Source organism: Styela clava, chromosome 1 (assembly GCF_964204865.1).
Source record: "Styela clava chromosome 1, kaStyClav1.hap1.2, whole genome shotgun sequence".
Taxonomy (NCBI): domain Eukaryota; kingdom Metazoa; phylum Chordata; class Ascidiacea; order Stolidobranchia; family Styelidae; genus Styela; species Styela clava.
In genome coordinates this window covers 9,721,473-9,743,222 of record NC_135250.1, presented here as the reverse complement: position 1 = coordinate 9,743,222, position 21,750 = coordinate 9,721,473, and the positions used below count along the sequence as shown (strand labels likewise).

The 21,750-nt window shown below is 32.3% G+C and overlaps 1 protein-coding gene across 2 annotated transcripts in view; it reads right to left on the bottom strand.

Annotated features, from left to right (window-relative positions):
- LOC120341041 (uncharacterized) overlaps positions 1-20,371 on the bottom strand; it is a 38,912-nt gene extending 18,541 nt beyond the window's left edge. For both annotated transcript variants that reach the window (XR_013478284.1, XM_078117403.1), the window contains exons 1-13: positions 20,129-20,371; positions 19,406-19,613; positions 18,915-18,989; positions 15,836-15,990; positions 11,977-12,111; positions 10,745-11,168; positions 10,297-10,465; positions 9,357-9,617; positions 8,299-8,399; positions 5,177-5,544; positions 3,306-4,797; positions 2,564-2,749; positions 56-1,856 (exon numbers count right to left, since the gene is read on the bottom strand). Coding sequence is in view for 1 of the 2 variants with exons in the window: in XM_078117403.1 (XP_077973529.1) it covers positions 56-1,856; positions 2,564-2,749; positions 3,306-4,797; positions 5,177-5,544; positions 8,299-8,399; positions 9,357-9,617; positions 10,297-10,465; positions 10,745-11,168; positions 11,977-12,111; positions 15,836-15,990; positions 18,915-18,989; positions 19,406-19,613; positions 20,129-20,285 (5,532 nt within the window). In the remaining variant the exon portion in view is untranslated. The remainder of the gene's footprint in view (positions 1-55; positions 1,857-2,563; positions 2,750-3,305; positions 4,798-5,176; positions 5,545-8,298; positions 8,400-9,356; positions 9,618-10,296; positions 10,466-10,744; positions 11,169-11,976; positions 12,112-15,835; positions 15,991-18,914; positions 18,990-19,405; positions 19,614-20,128) is intronic.
- Between the last annotated feature and the right edge of the window lie 1,379 nt (positions 20,372-21,750).

The following is a 21,750-nucleotide window of genomic DNA, read 5'->3' as shown; positions in this document are numbered from 1 at the left end:
AATATTAATTTAATTAGATGTCGCCAGGCAAAAATAGACTCAAAACAGGTCTCACTTTTCTGCTTGGAGCATAGACCCTTTTGGTTGTAGTTTGTTGCAACGGTACTTTCTTTTCAGGAGAAGACATCGGGGAAGCAGTATCAGTTTCTGACGGTGATTTTTTCTCTCTAGTAGGTGGAGACAATTTTCCTATATGTGGCATAAGAGTCACTTGTACTGGATTTACTTTTTTCGACTTTTTTGGTGATAATTTTTCAGCAACTAACGTATTCATATTGAAATCAGGTAAACGCTCATTTTCCTGAGTTTCAACCGAAGATTCTAGACTATTTTTCAATGATGTAACTATATCAGGTGATATTCTGTTGCAAAGGGGTTCAACCGTACGACTGCTGACAGGCACAATCGATTTACTTAGACGATTATTTTCGACTAATGGTGGTGAAGGAGAAGCTCTATTTAATTTCACCAAGCTTCGTTTCCGTTTTGGTTCTTTTTTTGGTTTGACGTTTTTCTTCTTATTTTCAGTCTTTTTTACAACAGGCTTTGATGATTTTGTAAAAATACTTGTTAATATTGGACATGTTTTGGCAATGATAACTTCTTCATTAATAGTTTCAACTAATTTTGTTTTCAGATTCTCTCCTGTTGCAATTTTTTCTTTGTTTTCCACAGTGAAATCCCCTGGCATATCTGACAGTTTTTCAGAGCACAGCAAAGAAACTGGCAACTCTGAACTTGTCATTTTCACATTGACTATATTGGATTGGTTATCGTTTGTTTCAGTGTTGCCAGATTTCGATTTTCGCTGTTTATCTATCAATTCTGAATCTTTCTTAACGACATTCTCTGATATGTCTATTTGTGCCTGTATAGCTATATTTAATTCTGTATCAGTTTTTATTTTTTCAGAAGTCAATTTATTCAACTTAGACGAAGCTCTGGCAAAAGCAACTGCAATAGGGAGATCCTCATCTAGATCTTCCCATTCGTCCAAAACAGTTTCTTCAGGTTGTTCGACATTTTGCTCTTCATTCTTTTTCCCTGCATTCATGGGTATTTTGACATCCACTGGAGAATCTTTTTCTTTCTCTGTGAATTTATTGTTCAATACAGCGTCACTTTTATCTTCCAATTTCTCTGTTGAGTGCTGAATTAAATTAAACGAAGTTTTTGAGGAAACGCTGTGGCTATTTAGTAAATCATTCAAAGGTGATACTTTTGTTAGCTCAGCGGCTTTCAAAGAAACTGTGTTATCATCAAGTGATTTTTCACACAACTCGGAAGACAAGCTTTTTTCATCAGTTTGAGAAGTATGCTTCTGTTCGAAATTTATTGTATTATTTTCACCAGAGGAATTCACAATTTTTTCTGAAATAACAGAGACCGAGTTTTTCTCAGACAAATTTTCAAATTCCATATTTTCAACACCAGTAACTGTGTCTGGCGAAGATGACGTCACTTGAATCTTTTGAGAACCGAAACTTGTAGACTTAGTCTTAACCGACGAAATGGATTTAGGTGGGGTCAAAGGTGGTTGTTTGGTCGATATCCCAGAAACGATTGCTTCAATATTTTCTAAGCTGGAAATTTGACTACAATGTACTCTTATGGGTGAATTGTTGTCGTCCGATTGAGGACCGAATGGACATAAAATAGCAAGTCTATGTTTGCTTCGTTTTCCCATAGGTCTTGGTTTGTTTTGTAGTGGAATGGATGGGGGTTTCTGGGAAATTTCTGATCCTTTTATGGGTGAGTATAACTCATAAAGACGTAATAGTTCAGGAGTTAATTTTACTCTTTTTGTTAGAGGAAGTTTCCACAATGCAACTCGCATATTAGACTGTCCTTTGAATCTGTAAAAAAGGAATATGAAGTTAATATAGTTAATATTTGTAAAATTTTTTTTAATAAAATAAGCATATTCTCTTATTAGGATGCAAAATGCTGTGCTATGGAATTAAAACAGAGAGCATATAAGCTTCAAGAATGTCCATATCAGAAATTTCAGTATAAATACAATTCAGATTTGCAAATAGTTTCCATTTTGAATATTATAAATGGGTCGACTTTTCACAAAAATCGTGATATTTTATTACAAAAAAGCAGAAACAGGGAAACATTTTCAATCCCAATTTTGAATAGCATAATTATCAAATTCATTATATTTATTGAATTTTGCCCAAAAGTGCAAACAACTCAAGTAAAATCAGGTATGAGCCTTATCGAAGAAATTTCAGTACTCTCGTAGTGTGTATACCAGGTTAAGGTTAGGCCATAATTTTATTCCTATTTTCCTTATTTTAGTTCTATTACGAGTTCGGGGATGGTCTGTGTTGGTCAAGTGAATATACCCCCTGCCCATAAGTTTCAGTCCCTTTACACAACTTAATATAACGTAGGCGAACAATATTAGTTACCTCCATATTGATACACCCGCTTCTGGAGGGCCAAAAATTTTATTTTGAATATCACAGATCGCTATATCAGACACTTTCTCATCAACATATACTATATGAAAGTTTAAAAACATCTGAAATGCAATACATATTCAAAAACAAACCTGTTAACAATGATCCATTTTGTAATAACTTTAGGTTTCTTGTTTCTTTTCCTCCTATAATCATTTGCTCTCCTATTTCTGGTACGTCTGGAAGAATATGCTGTTTCAATGGGTTCAAATGTTTCACTTTTGTCAGAGTCCCAATCCGAATCAAAAACTGTTTCATACAATGGATCTTCAAGATACCTGCCCAGATTTGATAATTAAAGTGAAAATGGGTTAACTAGTGAAAGTACCTTAGTTCATAAAGAATCAAATGATTTAGTTGTTCTAAGAATTCCGTTTGATATTAGAAATTAATAATTTCTGGAAATGTATCGTCCTACATTAGTCGCTGAATTATAAAAACAAACAAAACTTAACCTGAGTAAGGTGATAACTTTTGATCTTAGTTTGACCATTTTGGTTCTTATTTGACATGACGTATTTCTACGCCTTTTGCTCAGAACAAGGCTTGGCAAAAGCACCAAGATAAGGAGCCATTTGCTATACTGTACAGTGTATTTGGAATAACTCCTTCCTTTCATTATACCCTGAGTGAGATGGTGGGCATGATATTTAATCCGAAATTATAAACCGCAACACCACCATAGCTGAGTCTAATGCTTAAACCCCTAGGCCACCGCGCCTCATTATGGAATTGTTATGTTACGTTCACTACATACAGATTTGCACAGAGATACCGAGAAAAAAATAGCTTGAAACATGTTATCCCAATATACTGCTTCTATAAATAACTCACGTATTCTTAGACGCTGATCTTGGTCTTCTTGTTCTGGTAGACCTTTTTGAATCCTTCTCTTTTTTAGTATTTTTCCTCGTTCTTCTTGATGGAGATTTGTCAATTTCTACGTTCGCTTCATGTTCCACAGGTGTCGACGTAATACATACAAGCGTATCATCGAGGGAGCAAATATTTTTACCATCACCGGTCGACAACGAATCAAGATTGATTATGGCAGAATGCTTAAATTTTTGAGGTTTTGCTTTCGTTTGATCATACAAAGTGACACCAGGATTCTCATTGAGAATTGTAGTGAATACATTAGTCCTTGGTTCAACTTTCATTAACACTGATTCACTTAGTGACCTGCCTTTGGGTTTCTTTACTGTGGAGGTTGTTTCCGTGAGCAACTTCTCTTTTGTTTCCAAAATATTGATCGCATCATCACTTGTTTTTGCGTTGTTGATATCATTGTTAACAAGTAACTGGTTACTTGAACTAGAATTTTCTTTCGATGAATCTGATCTATTTTTAATAATAGCACATTTTTCGTTATCTTCAGTAGATTGACTTGATTTCAAATCATTTTTGCAGTCATCAGCTCTCAAGTTTTTGTCATTTTTTACTTTCCTGCGACTAGAATCATGCTTGTTAATTTTTTTCTTGTTCAAACACGCTTTTTTAAAATTTGGCTTCGGACTAGTGTCGCTAGTAAAATCAGATTTTTCATTCTCTGAATAACACATTTTTTCAAAAATATTGTTAGGCTCTTCACCAGTACCATAGATTTCATTCTCTGTAGTTTGTTTTTTATTGCTATTTCTTTTATTTGGATCATTTCGTGCTGTTTGCATCTCATTAAACTTCATTAAAATATCAACAAAATTTTTATCGTTACCAGAAAAATTCACTTCGCTACCACCAAAGTATTTGATACTCGCGATAGCTTCTTGGACTGTTTTCTTCTTCACGACATAACCCGTCGAGCATGGATGTGTACGTGCCGACGTTACTTTTTGCTCCTTTCGTTGTACAACTTTTTTACAAGTACCGTTTTCAGGTTTTGTTGTTTGCTTCGAACTAGATACACAATCCTTGTTCTTGTTTAATAATTTTTCATCTTCATGTCGCATTCTATGATCAACTTTACCAATTTTTGGAGACATTTTTATCAGTGATTCAGATTGAGATAATTGGCATTGGTTAATGTTGTCAACAGAAACCCATCCAGAATTTTTTAGAAAGTCATTTGTACATTTATCAGGTAAAAGTACTTTTATATTTTGGGCTTCAAAAACCTCAGGAATATTTACATTTGGAAGGGAGGTCGTTTCTTGCATAACTTTGCTTGTAAGTAAAGTATCATTTTTTTGTATATTTACATCCGTTGGTTTAGGTATGATATCCTCAGTCTCTAATACATCAAGTGATTTGGACTTTGCAATTGTACCGCGTTTTGTTGAGCCTAGTCGTTCACCAGTTACTGTAGATATACTTCCTGTTGGATTATCTAGAAAGCAGACAAAATACTTGAAGATGACAACCGTGTAAATTGAACATACTAGAACTAGGGGAAGTTCATATTTTAGAATACTGCAATAGTAGGGCCAAAGTAAATTTGCACTCAAAACTTGAAAATACTACTCTGAATCTGACTAAACGAATTTGAAAATACGATTCCAGCTCTTTGAGGTCTTTTAATCAATCTAAAAGCTTAAATAATATATTTCAGTTTAATAAAAAACTCGACAGAAATTAGGACTCCAGTGTTAAATTCGCAAAATTTACAGAAAAAACTATCAATTCTACTCATCAATATCTACATTTTGACATATGAATACCACCATTAATTTAACACCGCAATACGCCGCTGCTTTTCTGTAATTTACCTTTTACTGGTTCATCAGAAGCACCATCAAGTTGTGGAATTGCTACATCATCTCCGTCACTATCGGAAATTTGCATATTATCACTATCAGATAAATCTTGCAACAAATCTTGAATTGCACTGTCCCATCTCTGAGACATCTCAAAATGTTCAATTGCGTCTTCATCGTCATTTGGTGGGGCTATGGGGAATGTAGAATCCAAAGGTGATGGTAAATCGTCGATTTTTTGTGAATTTGAAATAGAAAAAGAGAGCTGTTTCTTGATGGAATTTTGAGAAAATGCAAAATCTTCGGGCGTCTGTCGCTCATGATCAACATCTAGTGGCCCGTTTCCGCGTTGTGATGCAACTGAGGGTAATTCTTCTTCACTGAAAATAGAAACATTCAAAATTTTAAAAAGTCAAAATAGAAGTCTGTTTTGAAATTAATTTAGCTTATCTCAAATAAGAGAATCTGAATTCAAACTAAAATTATGATATAGGCTACAAAACAAGCTGTAAATGTAGTGAATTATTATTTTATTGTAAAAATGACCAGTGTAAAAAATTATCAATATGGATCATTTTAAAAATCTACATACTTCCCAGTAATGAATAACTTCAAAATCCCTTCAAATATACATTTTGAAAGTCACAGAAATATATCATTCAGATTATTTAAATCAAACATTGAACACAAAAAATAGCAAGAAAGTTTCAACAAGCTACTCACATACAAAAAGAGATGGCATAAGTCGAATAACCTAAATCAGAGGTGTGCAACCTTTTACACAGGTGGGCCAGAAAGAAATAACTGAGTGAAACCGCAGGCTGTACCTTTATTTAAAACAGGCTTACTATTAGTGTCAGGCACAAAATTTTTGGTTATAGATCTTATATGACATGCGTTGTTCTCACAAGCTGTTAGGGCATTGTAAATACAAGGGCATAGATGATAAATTGGACTCGGTTATAATAGGCTTTGCAACGCAAAGGGCTTGGAATTATTAACATCGAATGAAAAATTTGATTTCAGAAACATTCTAAATGAACTTTTTTGAATATGGAATAGGCTATTATATACCTCCTAAATTACATCTTCAACAGAGAAAATAGCTGAAATCATTGCAAATTGATAGAAATCGAATTTGGTAATGCAGAATATTTTGAAAATAAACATGGTTTAGACTGATTTTCTATTTTTTCCCTTAACAGTGTTAGAAGTCGAATAAAGTTAATTTTACGCCTGACCAAATGCATATAAAAATAAATTTCCAAAAAAGAAAACATTAGAATTTTCAAAATTCCTCATAAAACTACATATTTATTATTTTAATTAAATATTCTCATTTAGAATGTATTTGGATATTTTAATCATTTTTTTGCATCCGTGAATACAACCATAAGATAAATAAATATAAACATACTTCTATTCAAAATAATTTATGCTAAAAACAATACAGTAGTTATCAGAGACAACAAAATAGGTCAATGATAAACAAAGTAATTTGTTTAACCCAATTCTTTAATTTAATCACTTATTCTAACCAAATGAGCATCATTGAGTCAGTTTTATTGGAGGGATTGTTAACAAAATCAAGTAATACAGAGTAATGAAGTACTGTTACAATTTCAATTAAGTCAGTTTTCAATATATTTTAACCATGCTCGTAAAATTTTTATCAGTGTTTATTCAAGGTTTTTTCACTTTTAATAAACCTGGTATCGATAAATTCCTGATTCAATTTCAAAATTTCGATTTTTATGAACACCTGTAACATAGCTGCATGCCTCATGGACTCATGTTACAATATTCAAAAAATTCAAGCCATTTTAAAAACAATGTTTAAAATTTTTTGATATTTTTATAAAATTATTCATTTCCAAATACGGAAAGTTCATTTCTGAATATTTCTGTGTTCATGATTCTCAATCTTGTGAATTAAATATAACTTAAGAGTTTTGCAAATGAATCTCACAGTAATTTTTGTAATTACAAGCTATATGGAAAATATTATGAAATAATAAAATAATAATGTCGGCGCTCCAGAAGTGTTTTGTGTACCAATAAGGAGGTAACTAATTTTGTTCGCCTACTTCACATCAAGTTGTGAAAAGGGACAGAAGCCTATGGGCAGGGGATATATTCACTCGGGTAACACAGACAGTCCCCGAACTCGTAATAGAACTAAAATAAGGAAAATCGGAATAAAATTATGGCCTAACCCTAACCTGGTACACACACACTCCGGGAGTACCATAATGTCAATAATGATTTCATTGCATAAATGGCAAATTTTACAAAATAGCATTAATTGGAGTTAGAATTTTTCAAAACTTTGATTCTGATTTCAGATCAAACTGAAAAAGGCTAAAATATGAAAATAATGGAATATTGAATTCATTACTCGAGAACAACATGATTACAATCTTGCGGCTAGCGATCTTACAAGTTAACAAAAAGTCAAAATAAGGTTACATATCATTAATGCACTATTTCAAACCACAGTGCTAAATATTTATGAATGGAAGATGTTATATAACTGCCTGAAGGGATTAAACTAATTTTAGAAAATAAAAAATTGAAATACTGAAACGTTAACACAAAGCTTATATTGTAATTTATTAAAATTGTGAAACAGGTAGCAAAAAAAATTCTGAGAAATATAGACTTTACTAATAATATTTGTAATAGAGTCTTACTTCATATTCACGCTCTTTTAAAACTGTAATGTTTGACAAAAAAAGGACAATTTCTATGATATTTTACATTTACTACTATCGATGTTCATGAGAAAATATCTTATTATAACTGCTTTATTGTTACACCATGTTAAACAAGTAAATGAAAACAAACGAATTAAAGTTTAAGTTATTGTGTAAACCTATTATGTGTTGTTTTATCGAAGAGCTGACTCATTTTAGAAATTGTTTTGAATTTAGTAAATGTGTAAAACTGGTTCTAGCGGTAATTAAATTGATGACATCAAAATGAAGTTTACTCAAAATATGACTTTTGGTAAAACATTTTATCACTCCAAACAAGGTATATCAAAAAGTAGGCATCTATGAAGATCAGCAAAAATAGTTTAATAATCTGATATATATATTGAGATAAAATTACAAAATGTATCCTCAACTTACTCTTCATGTAATTTATTCATGAGTTCAAGTGTCGAAATATCTACATCATCATCCATATCACTCCCGATTCTGGTTCTTTGGCTTTTGGCCGAATTCATAACCTGAATGATGTCGGATGAAAGTTCGAAATTTTTCAAATAAAAAAAATAATGATAATGATAATAGTACATAATAACGTAGCGGTGCAATAATGCAGCCATATTTACCAACCAAGAATACCAGAAATTGAGGATGGCAAATAAATTAGAATTCGAATGAAATTAATGTGAAAATTACCGTATTCAACACAGCATTTTTTACAATTCTGATATCTAATTAATACTTTATTTGAAGTTTTCAGTAACGTGAATTGACATTGACTGCTGGATGAACATAGTTTAGAGCAGAAAAATTGTTATAGCAACATTGTTAGACCAGCATGCTAACTTTTGGTAATTTTTACCATCACAATCTCAATGATGTTCGTTCTTGTTTAAGATTTTATATGGTTGGAATTAGCATATATTGAGATGCTTCATCTATTCACTCTATACGAAGCTCTAGAACAGTGGTTCTCAAGCGGTGGGGTGCATCCCACTAAGGGGACATTGGCAATATTTTAAAGAGGTGTGAAGCTTTAAAAATTAAAATATTTGTTAGATTTGATCTTTCTTGCCATATTTCGGATATTTACATTTCAAAACTTTTCATTTATTTCATTATAACTTTCATCCATGTATTTTCAATGTGTTTTTGAACAAAACATACTTACTATTGACTCACTATCTGTTATTTGTAGCTTATTGTGAGCTAGTTATTTTTGAGGTGGGTGCGAGACTTGACAAATTATAAAAAGGGGGGCGCGGCTCAAAAAGGTTGAGAACTACTGCTCTAGAAAGTTAGCCATAGATACAATGTCTGGATGACACTAAATCTTCCCTATTGAACATTGTAATTTATCACACTATGGGCAAAGTGATAGGTATAGGAGGGATTTATTTTGTAATGTATTAATTCTAAATGCATTGCAACTCAATGAATTCAATATAATGTCAATGAACAATGATGGATGAAAATACCTGAGATATAACATCTTGGCTAATTATTGGAGTCAGACCAGACTCTGGAGAAATTCCGAGGGTATCCTGACTGCCCTCCTTAGAAGATGTTGGTTGAGAACCAGAAGGAGAAAGAGAAAATAGATCCTTTGATTCTCTCCTAGATGGACCTGCTTCGGATGACGTTTTACGAGATGTTAACGAAGCAGAAAATGAGAGAGAATCATTCAGAGATGTGAAACTGTTTTCTTCTTTGTAACGATCCAATGCATCATACAACATCTGCAGACAGAAATGATATACCGTACTTATTTTATTTAAATAAAAGAGCTTCGGTATTAATTTTACGGAATGAAGAAGCAGATAAACAGCTTATTAATCAAGGGCAAGTATGCAATCAGCAAAAAAACATCATTTTCTCTACGCAAAGGCATGAGTATTACTAATCGAAAATAAATGACAGCCCTATTAGGACCTTCTCAAATCGCCAACCATCCAGTTTTGAACTATGCAATATCTATAAAGCCTACCCCACAACCTAATAATTGTTTGGATTTGAAGACGTAAAGAGCAATAAACTGGGAAATGAGCTACCATGCGAGTGAGAAATGACAGCAGTGATTGTTGTTAACTCATTTTGAGCTACTCCGTCTCTGCAAATATATTAATGATACCTACAGGTTCATCGAGCACAAGATATACAACCAAAGAAATTATTTATCAACAAAATTTCTGTTCAAATTTGAAACCTTGCTGCAAATCATGTCCTTTGGCTGTGAAATTAGTATGCGCATGCTATTGCCATACAGGGAATCTGATCTACGGTAAGTATTTGAATTTGAAAGACATTGCAAATAAGTATATCTATTTCTCAGTTTGTTAACCTTCTTATCTACCACTTGGTTAATGTCTTCAATCGATTGGCAAAAATGTTAAAAAAAGGACATATTGCTATACAGACCTCAATGTAACGAGCTTCTCTTTCTGAAAGATTTTCTGGCAGGTTTCTCAATTGAGATTGATTTGACGCAATTTGAGAATCTTCATCTCTTTCTCTCCTCCTGGCTCTCTCATCTTCCCAGATTGCAGCAATCCCTGGATTCTTAGTGGACGCATTTGCGAGTTCGTCTCTGAAGAAAAAATATCAAAATGAAAAATGTAGAAAAAAGATTGAAAAAAATAATCTTATTTGCTCAAGTTTATGGTCAATACGATTGATATTCAAGAGGTTCCTAATAACTTTATTCAAGACGAAACTCTATAGAAGCTTCCAATCAGTGTTGGGGATACTCTCGCGTTATTGACTCAACTCAACATTCGCTCACCACTCAAATTAAACTCACATAAATGTGTACTTAATCTGATTCATTACCTAGCAGACAAAAAAATGAAAATATAGGTACTCTAACCTATTTGCAATATCAGCTGCAAGAACGTCTACTTCTAAATCACACATGCTGTGCCTCTCAACTTGCACCGGCAGTTTTGAGGAGCTTGGTACATTTTGGCCAGTCCATTGAGTGTGTAGAGGACACATACAAGATGTGAGAGTATTACTCAACATGTCCTCAGATTCGAGAGAATCATTTGACAAGATTGATTTAGACATGAGTGTTTTACATAAATTTGAACATGAGAATCCTTGAGAAACATTCTGAGAATCTTCCTCTTTTGACGCTCTTCGAATAGATGAAGAAGGGAGAACTTCTGAATCTCCGAGATCGTCGTTTTCGTGAGGTTGACGTTGAGAATATGAACTCTGGGCTTTCTCCCTTAGCAAGTTCCAGTTAAAATTTTGAAGCTGTGACATGCTCGGTGCATTATATTTTTCAGCTGTTATTAAATATAAAAATTCTCATATCAAACCAGAATCAATCCAATATTAATAAAAAGAACTAAATTGATATTCATCTCAGATATGATAAAAAAAATAAATAATGAAAATATCAAGTTTTGCAGCAGGTTGTTAATGCGTTATAAATACAATGCAAAACAATGCTTTGAATTTGCATAAAAATCTCATTATTGTGCTGTAGCACTTTCTTTACTAAAATACCTAAAACCTAAATGTGGCAAACATAAAATATCTAAACTACATTAAAATATCAATATTATGTGGCATAATATTATATAAACAGTCTAATGATTGGTCCATCCCTGAACGACGTTATTGTTTGTTAGGAAGACACAGCTAACTATAGTCCATGCCAGATTAAACATAAATTAATTTTTGTAATATTTAAATATTTTAATCGAAGATAACTGAAATGAATGAAATATTTGAAACGATATGATATTGGTCATATTTGATTTATTAAAATTTTCATTGCGAGAATAATATACGGTAGATACCATCATTAAAAAATTTGGCATTACAAGATTTTGACATCTGATGGATGGTCAAGCAAATAATCATGATAAAAAGAAAATCAAGTAAAACAATGTCCATCTCATACTCTATATTACTAAATTGAATTTTTATCGATATACAATGGCTGATGAAAATTTTTCTATAAAACATGACCAGATTTTGAATATACGATATCCAATTTTTAAAAATACTGTTATTTCAGAAAGTATTCGAAATAGTAAAGTATTTGGTTTAAGGCCTCTAATTCCAACAACATCAGACAGTACATACCCAATTTCAAATCATTGTCTTTGTCATAGCCTTTCTTACTAACGCTGGTCTTATTCGAAGGTTGTTCTTTATTATCATTTTCAATATCATCCGGTCGTTTGATTTCAGGTAATTTGTCAATCGGATCTGGCTTGCCTAAAACAAGTAAAGATTATCTCTGATCAATTAAGGTTATGAAGTAATAAATTTGACCAAAAAATGATCATGAACGAACACATAAATCATAGGAATCAATGTATAAAAATAAAAAGGGGAGAAGTAATACGAATGTTCATAAAGCCCCATTAAAAATTCAATTTTGTTGTGAAGTCAATATATTAACCAAGTTTGTTTTTTTCATTCTAATTAATACATATGCAGGGGACAATGATATTGATAAATTCTTCACAGTCACACACAATATAAATAAATTTCAGGGTCTTATCAACAGAAGTAAAACTCGAATTTCTTGAACTGAAAAGTTTTGAGGGAAATAATATTGGAACAAAATTAAGATTTTTGTTGAAATTTAAAGTGAATTAAAAGTAGGAATTTCAAAATTATATACAGATTAATTTTATAATACAAACAGAAGAAATTATTGATACAACTCATAAATATGACCTATGCACTCAAATTATTATTTCAAGGGATATACTTCGAGGGAATTTTAATATGTGTGATGAACTTGCATTAGAAGATGTCCAAAATATATAAAATATTTGAATAGATCGAAATGACTTATCTTTGATTGTTTAAATTCTGATTTTATAAATAAATCAGAATACTTAAATTTGAACAAGTATCGTTCTTGAGCAAATGAAGTCGTTCTTTAGTTCAGAAATTTCTTAATAAAATATAGTAAAATAATCAAATTAATGTTTATATTAACTACCCTTCATTTCCAATTTCATTTAATATAATTGACTAAAGACTACTATGTGTTTTTTTGTCGGATGGCCCAATTGGAAACATAATTGATATTCAAAAAATCATTGAAATAATAGATTATATGAACCCTTTGGGCTCTTTCTGCTTGCAATATTCAAATTTCTATTTTCCCCTATTTATTGCTCTAAACTGTAATATCAAACAACATTGTTATAGTACGAGTTTATTTACTCTTCTTTATGCTTGAGGCAAAATACAATGACCAGATTTATTTTGAGTCATATAATTTACAGTGTGAACTTATGCAATAAAACGCGATATGAAACGCCATTTTGTCTTGAAAAGTAAAAAATAATGCCTTAAATGTGAATAATCTTCATGACTAAGTCATTTTTATGATCGTTATGGAGGAAAATGAGCTATGGAAACAACTTAAAAATTAAAGTGTCAAATTCCAAATGAAATTCGAAACCTGATTAGTTTTACATGAAAAAATAAACTTTTAGACAATTTTGAAAAATTATCGAGTATTTATGGTATCATTTCTGGGATATTTAATGGAACAAAATATAACTATACTTTATTGAGCCATTTGGGAATGTTTGAATAGACCCTAATTGTTTCTGAATTGATAAAACTGGTTTGAAAGATATAATAGGAAGATCCAAATTATTCTTATAACTCTATTCATCTATTCAATAAATATTTGATAATGGCATACTTTATCGATGATATAAAACCAAAGCTGCTTATGTCACATTTTTCAAAAATGTACTTTTTTATCTCCTGTCATTACAGGCCACGGGCGGTCTTTTGGTCTAGGCTTCAAAGCTGTTGGCTACCTATTTTAGGTAGTGTCTATGTCTATTTTAGGTTTGGTTGTTATATCTTCAAATTACAAAAATGCAATTTTCTTGGAAACTTAAAATGTAAAAAGCTAATTTGTTTTTACTGCAGCTGTATCCTTGTAGAACATATTTGTATCAATTTCCATGTTCAATGATCAAACAAAACTTCCAATTTAGTGCAATTCAAGATCACTGATCAAATGAATTGTAATAATACCATAACCAATTTTAACATGTAATGCAAGAAATATGCCATAACGAGCATGACAATAGATGAAACATGCTTAATTGACAAATTTTATCCAAAGTCCATACCTAACAGTGTCTGAATTGAATAAAATTTTGTAACTGGAAGTAAATATTGACCTAGATGACCCCAATTGTGTTTTGATCATTGTACCAATAACCAAGAGTTACTAAAATTAGTAGGTTAATCATCATTGAAAGCAAGCACCTTACCAGTGCAGTAATATGATTAAATACATGACATTTATGTACCATATCATGTTTGAAAACAAGATTTTTGTCACCCAATCTGAAGGGTGAAACTTGCTGCTTTGAGAAAATAAATAAAATGTATTTTCTATTTTGAAACTTCAGTAACTATTCAATGAAGTACTTTGATGAATAATTCTTCTACCTATGATTACAGTGCACCTATTTTTGTTGTAATATTTGCAAATGAATTTGTTCGAAATTTTAACGTCCACCCTTTTGACTTAAAACCCGAGAATCATTAAAATAGGATTGATTTAACGACATTTTACATGAAAAAAAGGGTAATTCGTAAAAGAATGTACAAAGTTCAACTAAGTTATTTAGGCTTAATAAGGCGGAACCAAACCTAAGAATGTGGTCTATTATCATCTTTATTCTTTAGCATTACTTTAATTTATGCTTCATCAGCGATACGTTTGTTCATAAGCATAATTAAAGTAAGATGAGATAACAGGTCTTTGCATATTAGTTTGAAATCCCTTTATTATTTCAGATACTGCCTTGTCAAACATTTAGCTTCGGCCGATCCCTCATAAATATATTTCCATGTAGATTTTCCAGCTTAGAGATACATGATGATATTAGACCAGGGATATTACAAATTTGGATTCAAATTTTTGGGACAATAGTTGAAGACATATTTCGTCGTATACATTTCATATTTTTAAGACAAATCAAGCGCCATTTTGATTTCAAAACAAACTTTTACCCACATTACACATTACCTAATCTCTCTCATATTTGTGTAAATATATTCCAAATTGGAAATGAAATACTAACGCAAGATAAGCGTGGGAATTATGATGTCTACAACATTATAATATGGTAATAATCTGCTCTTAGAAATCAAACAATGTAGACACATAGGCGCCGCCACATTACACGCGTGGAAAAAAGATAAGGCTGAATATACTTCAACAAAATTGCATAATATTATGCTAAATGGTCCAGAAAGAATAATCAAGTAAACCATGGTGAATGACATGGCACATTGTGGAAACTTATGGTAAGTATATTTTAATAATGAACATATTCAGATAATTTAGTGTTCTGAAATTCCGGTAGATGCTTCTACAATTTTCTGTTTTGAAGCATGTATATTGATTACTGATTTTGATTATTAAATTTTGTTGACCTGGTGGTTAAGGCACTACATTTAATTATGAACTCCTGAATCAAGTTTCATAAAATTCACAATTGAATATCATTTTTAGAAATATTAGCAAATTTTAAAACCTTTCTAATGAAATTATAGCCATTGCATATGACTAAGTATATGAATTTTAACAGTAATTCATCACAGACCAGCGATTCTTAAACTATCATATTTGTGGTCCTCGAGACTCTCGGCACTTACAGTACAGCCCCTGATGTATTTTATGCGCCATGTTTAATAATACAGAAATCATCAAACAAAAGCACAAGAATAAATGAATTACAATCTCAGAATTAAACAAATCGCAGTTAAAATTCTTTCAAATTATTCTAGTTATCGTGAATAGTACCTAGTGAAGGTATTGCCCATGGCCCACGGAAAACCGCTCAGCGACCCCCCTCGAGGAGCCGATAGCTCAGTTTGATAAACCCTGCTACAGATAGTTGCCAAAGTTTTGAAAAAATAATACCATATGTGAAAAACCTACCTATTGGCAATCTGAACCAAGAGTTTTTAGCGTGAACCAAGTTCATTCCATATAAATTATAATCCAAGAATAATTGAAGAATATATGGAACATGAGCTTCATGGGCTTGAAACTGTCGATCCATTACTGCACCAGCTTGAAGTAAGTCAGCAGCTCTGAAAATCATAAATCATATTTAATTTTATTCTGTGAAGTGTTTAGGAACTAACGAATCATGTGATCAGAGCTCTCAGAATTTGGTTTATACTTCGTAACAAGTTTTTGATTTGATTTAGTATTTCTGAAAAGTCGAAAATATTGCACTGTGCTATACAGGGTTGTCCAAAACGAATCGAATATTCGAATGTATTCGAATATCAAAGTATTCGAATACCTTTTCGGCTGATTTTCGAATAATTCCGAATAGTAGCCACTTTTCGCCGTAAATGTGGTGTTTCGTTTTACGGGAATCTTTAAACGACTTATTACGCTGTCTCACGTATTGTAATGACGATGAAATAGAATCGGCACTTTGATTGTTTATATTCTGTGCGACGGTACGTCGCATAGTGGCATAGTGTTGCGACACATTTGAGAAAGTATGTTTATTTCTATTTCTATGTGGCCTGCTTATTATTAGCATGAGTCTTCTCAAGCATGATTTGTGTAACCCTATATTTGGGTCTTAGGGTCTGCCAAATATGATATTTAATCGCAGGCCGGTTATCGTTACTTTAAAGAGAAACACGGCCACCGAGATAAAGTGATTTGCGACCCTTTCGTTTTGCCGATTCAGCAGAACACGACACATCTGCGAAATAACCCGTGCACACAGTGTAGTACTTATCACATTCCAAAATTATTTCAACAATCGGGTTAATAGGTTGTCCAAAATGATTGCCCATTACAACTCAAATTTACCGCCCAATTGTTAAAAATAGTTAATTCTGTGAGTATGATTCTACCAAACTAACATGATCTGGTTCTAAACATATAAAATTATTAGCGCATATCATCATAACTGAACAACAGGGACACAATTTTTCTACCCGTCTTATTGGAGGCCTATATGGAAAAAAACTTTTTTGAGTGCTAAAAATAGACATCGTCCTATTTGCCATGTGGACTTATTAGCCGGGGAAATACGGTATTTATCTAATAAAATGTCAAAGTTGGAAAAACAAGTCGATTTATTAGAAAATAATTTCTGGCAAATAATTTTGATAACGATAGCTAAAAGTATCGATCCTTTACCAGGATGATTTTTTGTTGCGCAAAATAATCCAATCCATGACTGATACCAGCATTTAAAATGTCATGCCGTATTAATGTAATTCTGTTCAACGTAACTCATGGTTGTATCGACAATCTGTGGACATAAAATGTGGGGTAAACTGACCGATATTATTAAATATTGATTCCTATTTTCATATTGATAAAATAATGAAAGTATTAATACCAAATACCACAGGTATTTGTGGACATGGAATACGTGGTAAACTGCCCAAATATAATAATTTCCGATTCGTATTTACAAAATAATAAAACTATTATAATTCTAAAATGCAACGGCGATCTGTGGCCTTAAAATGTGTGGTAAACTGCCCGATTTACCAACATTTGAGTTATGATAATAGAGTTAAATTAACACGGTAAAGCATTTTAAATAGTGGTATCGGTCAAATATTTTGCGCAGCACAAAATCATCCTAGTAAAAAGTCCACCAATGGCAACCATTATCCAAATTAGTTCCCAAAAAGCGGGATAAAGTATAAATTATTTTTCCGACTTGTGACAATTTTTTCGTGATTACGAAAATAAGAATGAAAAACTAATTGTATTCGTCACAATATCACGGCAATCTGTGGACATAAATTGTGTGGCAAAACTCGCGATTAATATTAATTTTTGATTCCTATTTTCGTATCTACAAAATACAATGGTGATCTGTGGACTTAGAATGTGTGGTAAACTACCCGATTATAAATAGTTTTTTATTCCTATTTGCATATTTATAAAATAATAAAAGTATTATTACTCAAACATACAACGGCGATCTGCGGACTTAAATTGTGTGGTAAAGTTCCCGAATATAATTAATTTTTGATTCGTATTTTTGTACTCACGAAAAAATTGTCACGAGTCGGAAAAATAACTCATACTTTATCCCGCTTTTTGGCAAATAATTTGGATAATGGTTGGTAGTTAAAAGTATGGGCGTTTCACTAGGATGATTTTGTGTTGCGCAAATATTCAAATCCATCATCGATACCACTATTGCCGTATTAATTTAATTCTGTTAACATGACTCATGGTATATAAAATATATACTGCGATAATCTGCAAATATGAAATGCCTGGTAATATAGCTAGGTTGTAACTTGTAGATAGCAGTTATTCCATTGCTTATTGTATATATGGTAATTCCTACATACATTTAGATAAGCATCAATTAGTGGATTTTATTTTCGAAGTATTCGAAATTTCATATTCGAAAAAAATAATTTCGAATGTATTCGAAATAGTGAACTATTCGGTATTGGCCATCCCTGGTGCTATAAGAGCTCCCTCAATGTTCTTATAATCAAGAATTTTCTGAGTTAGTCAAAACCGAGTAATTTTATGTTCCGAAAATTCAATAGCAGATATATCCTAAGTTGGGAGGTAAACCAAGTGCATATACAGGCCAATGTATGTGTTAGAGATTGAATTTAATAATACAAAAATGTATACATTTGTCAATCTATCATATTTCAGAAATGCAATTTATCAGAAAAGATAAATTCTAAAATTGAAATATTCTGAAATACTCCTAAAAATCAAGAATTCAAATCTTCGAAAATTCCTAAATTTGAATGTGAATACTATTCATTTCGGAAATCAGTGTTTGTTGTGAGTTCCATAAAGATATTAATATTTCGGACATCAAGCGTTCATTATAACAAATAAAAACATGGAACATAAAAAAAAATTAATTTTGAATTTCATGCAACTGAAATTTCTGGTATTGAGGAGTAGGTCATGGGCCTAACTGTGTTCTAATACAAGTAAGAAGTTAGAGATATAAAATAGTATAACATTTTACGAAGATAATACTAACCTTTTGATATCTCCCGGTAGGTAAAAATAGATTTTCAAAAATAATTCTTCATCTTGGTGATATCCATAAAATGGTCTGAAAACAAGAAAATAACACGTAATTATTATCATAGAGCATTTTATATATTTGGTCCAAATAAGATAAACAGGTATGTGGGAAGCTTTATTCAGGTTTATTGCGTTCCCTACACGACCTTGCATGGCCTACACGACTATTTGGAAGTGTGATAAAAATTACTTATAATCTACTGAGGAATAAAGTTGTTTAATGTTGGTCAACTGCTTGGGAGACAAGATGAAAGATTTAATTATAGCTATATATAAAAGCATGTTGTACTATTTTAAATCCAAACTGATTATGCTCAAATTTCCTTCAATTCTAAATTTGACAGCAAATAAATAATTCAACGTTTTATTCCAAGCTCCAAATCATTCAAATAGAGATATTGTATTAAGTCTTTAAAATCAATAAAATTAAATAAACAAACATACATTCCACGAAGTAAAACTATTTTGAAAACGCGGTGACGAGTAGATTTTCCCTTCCCACTTGCTGAATTAAGAGCACTATCGAGACTTATTGCCAACTGTTGCATATATCTTTCAATTTCAGTCCAATGTGAATCCATTACATCAGGTCCACAATATGGTATCATGAGATAAGGAAATACTCCATGTAAATGAAGACACGTTGTTTGTCCTGTGTGAGTCAGTTTTTAAAAAATTGATAATTTATGTATAAAAACAATATTTATGTATAAAAACATAACACTTAAGAATATAAAGTGCGCTATACTCTCTTTCAAAATAAACTTTAAGTATAGGCATACTGTCATGGTAACGTTAAAGTCATAAAATTTCTTGGGATCAACTATTTCACTTTTACACGCGAATATCCAAATAAGCCTCAACAGTTGATAGTTTTTCTTGCCATTATTTGCCCAATTTTAACCATGATACAGTATTTGGATTATAACATAGATGTGAATAAAACGTTCGTTCAATGCTTAATTTTCAACACAAACACCTGATAGAATGTATATAGGATGTATTGACTGATTTCTGCGTCTGTATAAAAACTTTCACTTCAGGTGTGAATAGAAATATATTCTCAGCAGTTTAGTGATTATAATTGACCATGTATATAATGCCAGTACAGAAAAAAAAACAATGGAACCAAAAATTTCAAAATATATTTTAGCTATTTATAGTGACCTGACGGAGTTGATCCAAATACCCTCACAACTGGTACCGATTTTATTTGACTTTTCCGAAAGTCCGATCTTTCTAAATCCAAGCCAGGTATGGGATCAGCCATATACGAGTCCACGGATACAATCCGCATCGAAAACATCAGTTGCTGCATAGCCATCCTTGTCTATACAAAAAAGATAATCCAAAGATATGTACATTCACTGCCTAAGTAAGGCCTGAGTTTACACTATATTACATATTTTGGCTGAAAAATTGAAAAACATATCAATTTGATCAATAATAATAAGTAAGCCAGATAGTGAGTTAAAAACACATACAGAATTTAGTTCATTGTGTAATACAAAATTTTCAAATATTGCGGGAATCGTATTAACCGAGAAAAATTCACTGTGAAGATAATTGCAAACAAATGATCCATGAAACCAGATGTTATGTAAGTCGGTTTCAATTTCCAATTTCTTAAAACAGCGTGTCTTGTGTAGTTTTGTACCTAACGTACTTCTAGTAAGAGTAGCATACCAACTTTTGGACATGTCAATCCTAACCCCCACCTGACTATGCCATTAAAAAATTATGTCACTACGACGTCACAATCACGTCATAGAGCTTGCCAAATATACGTACAATCGCCCGAAATGCATCGGCGCTGGCAATGCATTGGCGCTGACGATAAAGAACCAACTAACGTCAGCAATCTTTCTCATATTGGGATCATTGCGACAAGGAAACGAGAGAAATAGCTGTTTGATTTCAGATGCTCGTTTTGGATGACAGTTTGTATAGTTTGAAAGGCTCTATCATGTCACTGTGACGTCGTAGTGCAGTAATTTTTGGATGACGTAGTCAGGACTCAGGTTGGGGTTAGGATTGACACATGAAAAAAATGTTATGCTACGGCCACTAGAAGCATGTTAGGTACGAAACTACATGAGGCCCAAAACAGCAATATTATGAATATGTACCACGTTGATCTTTTAGGTAACAAAAAATTGAAAAGTTTTTTCCAAAGTTTCTGAAGTGGGGTCTACTCTAGTACAGTACCGTTTGGCGTCTTTAATGCTACCATCCAATCATTCCAGCATACTTTTAGTAATGGATCAAAATAAATCTTCGGATGTCTGTATGTAATATTTCAACTGACTTTGCGATTCAAGCTTTTGTTTGATTCTACATTCTACAGTTCTACGGTACTCTAAACAGGAAAGATCTGACAAGACGTCAAGATGTCGAGTCATATAGCATTACCTATTACCGTACTGCAGGCTTACAGATGTAAGGACGATTGGGCTAGTCAGTTTTTTGGTGCAGCATGTGTCTGTCAGACAGCGGTATTTCAAATCACTACTGACTGAACAAACTTCTGAACTTTGATTCTGGCTGGCTCGTCTTGCTACAGCGCTAACGCTGGGAACAGATAAATGAGAACAATGAAATTGTATGGTAACACGGGAATACAGACAGGTACCGTATATTCACATATCAGTACCAATAAACCGTTCTTGTATAAATTCTAGAATTGGACTGGTTTTCGGAAATACCTGGTACTCGGCCATAATCATCTGATGTGGAATCGACGTCGGTTAATCTGTAGTTACAGCGCCGGAATGCTGCTGACAGCGAGC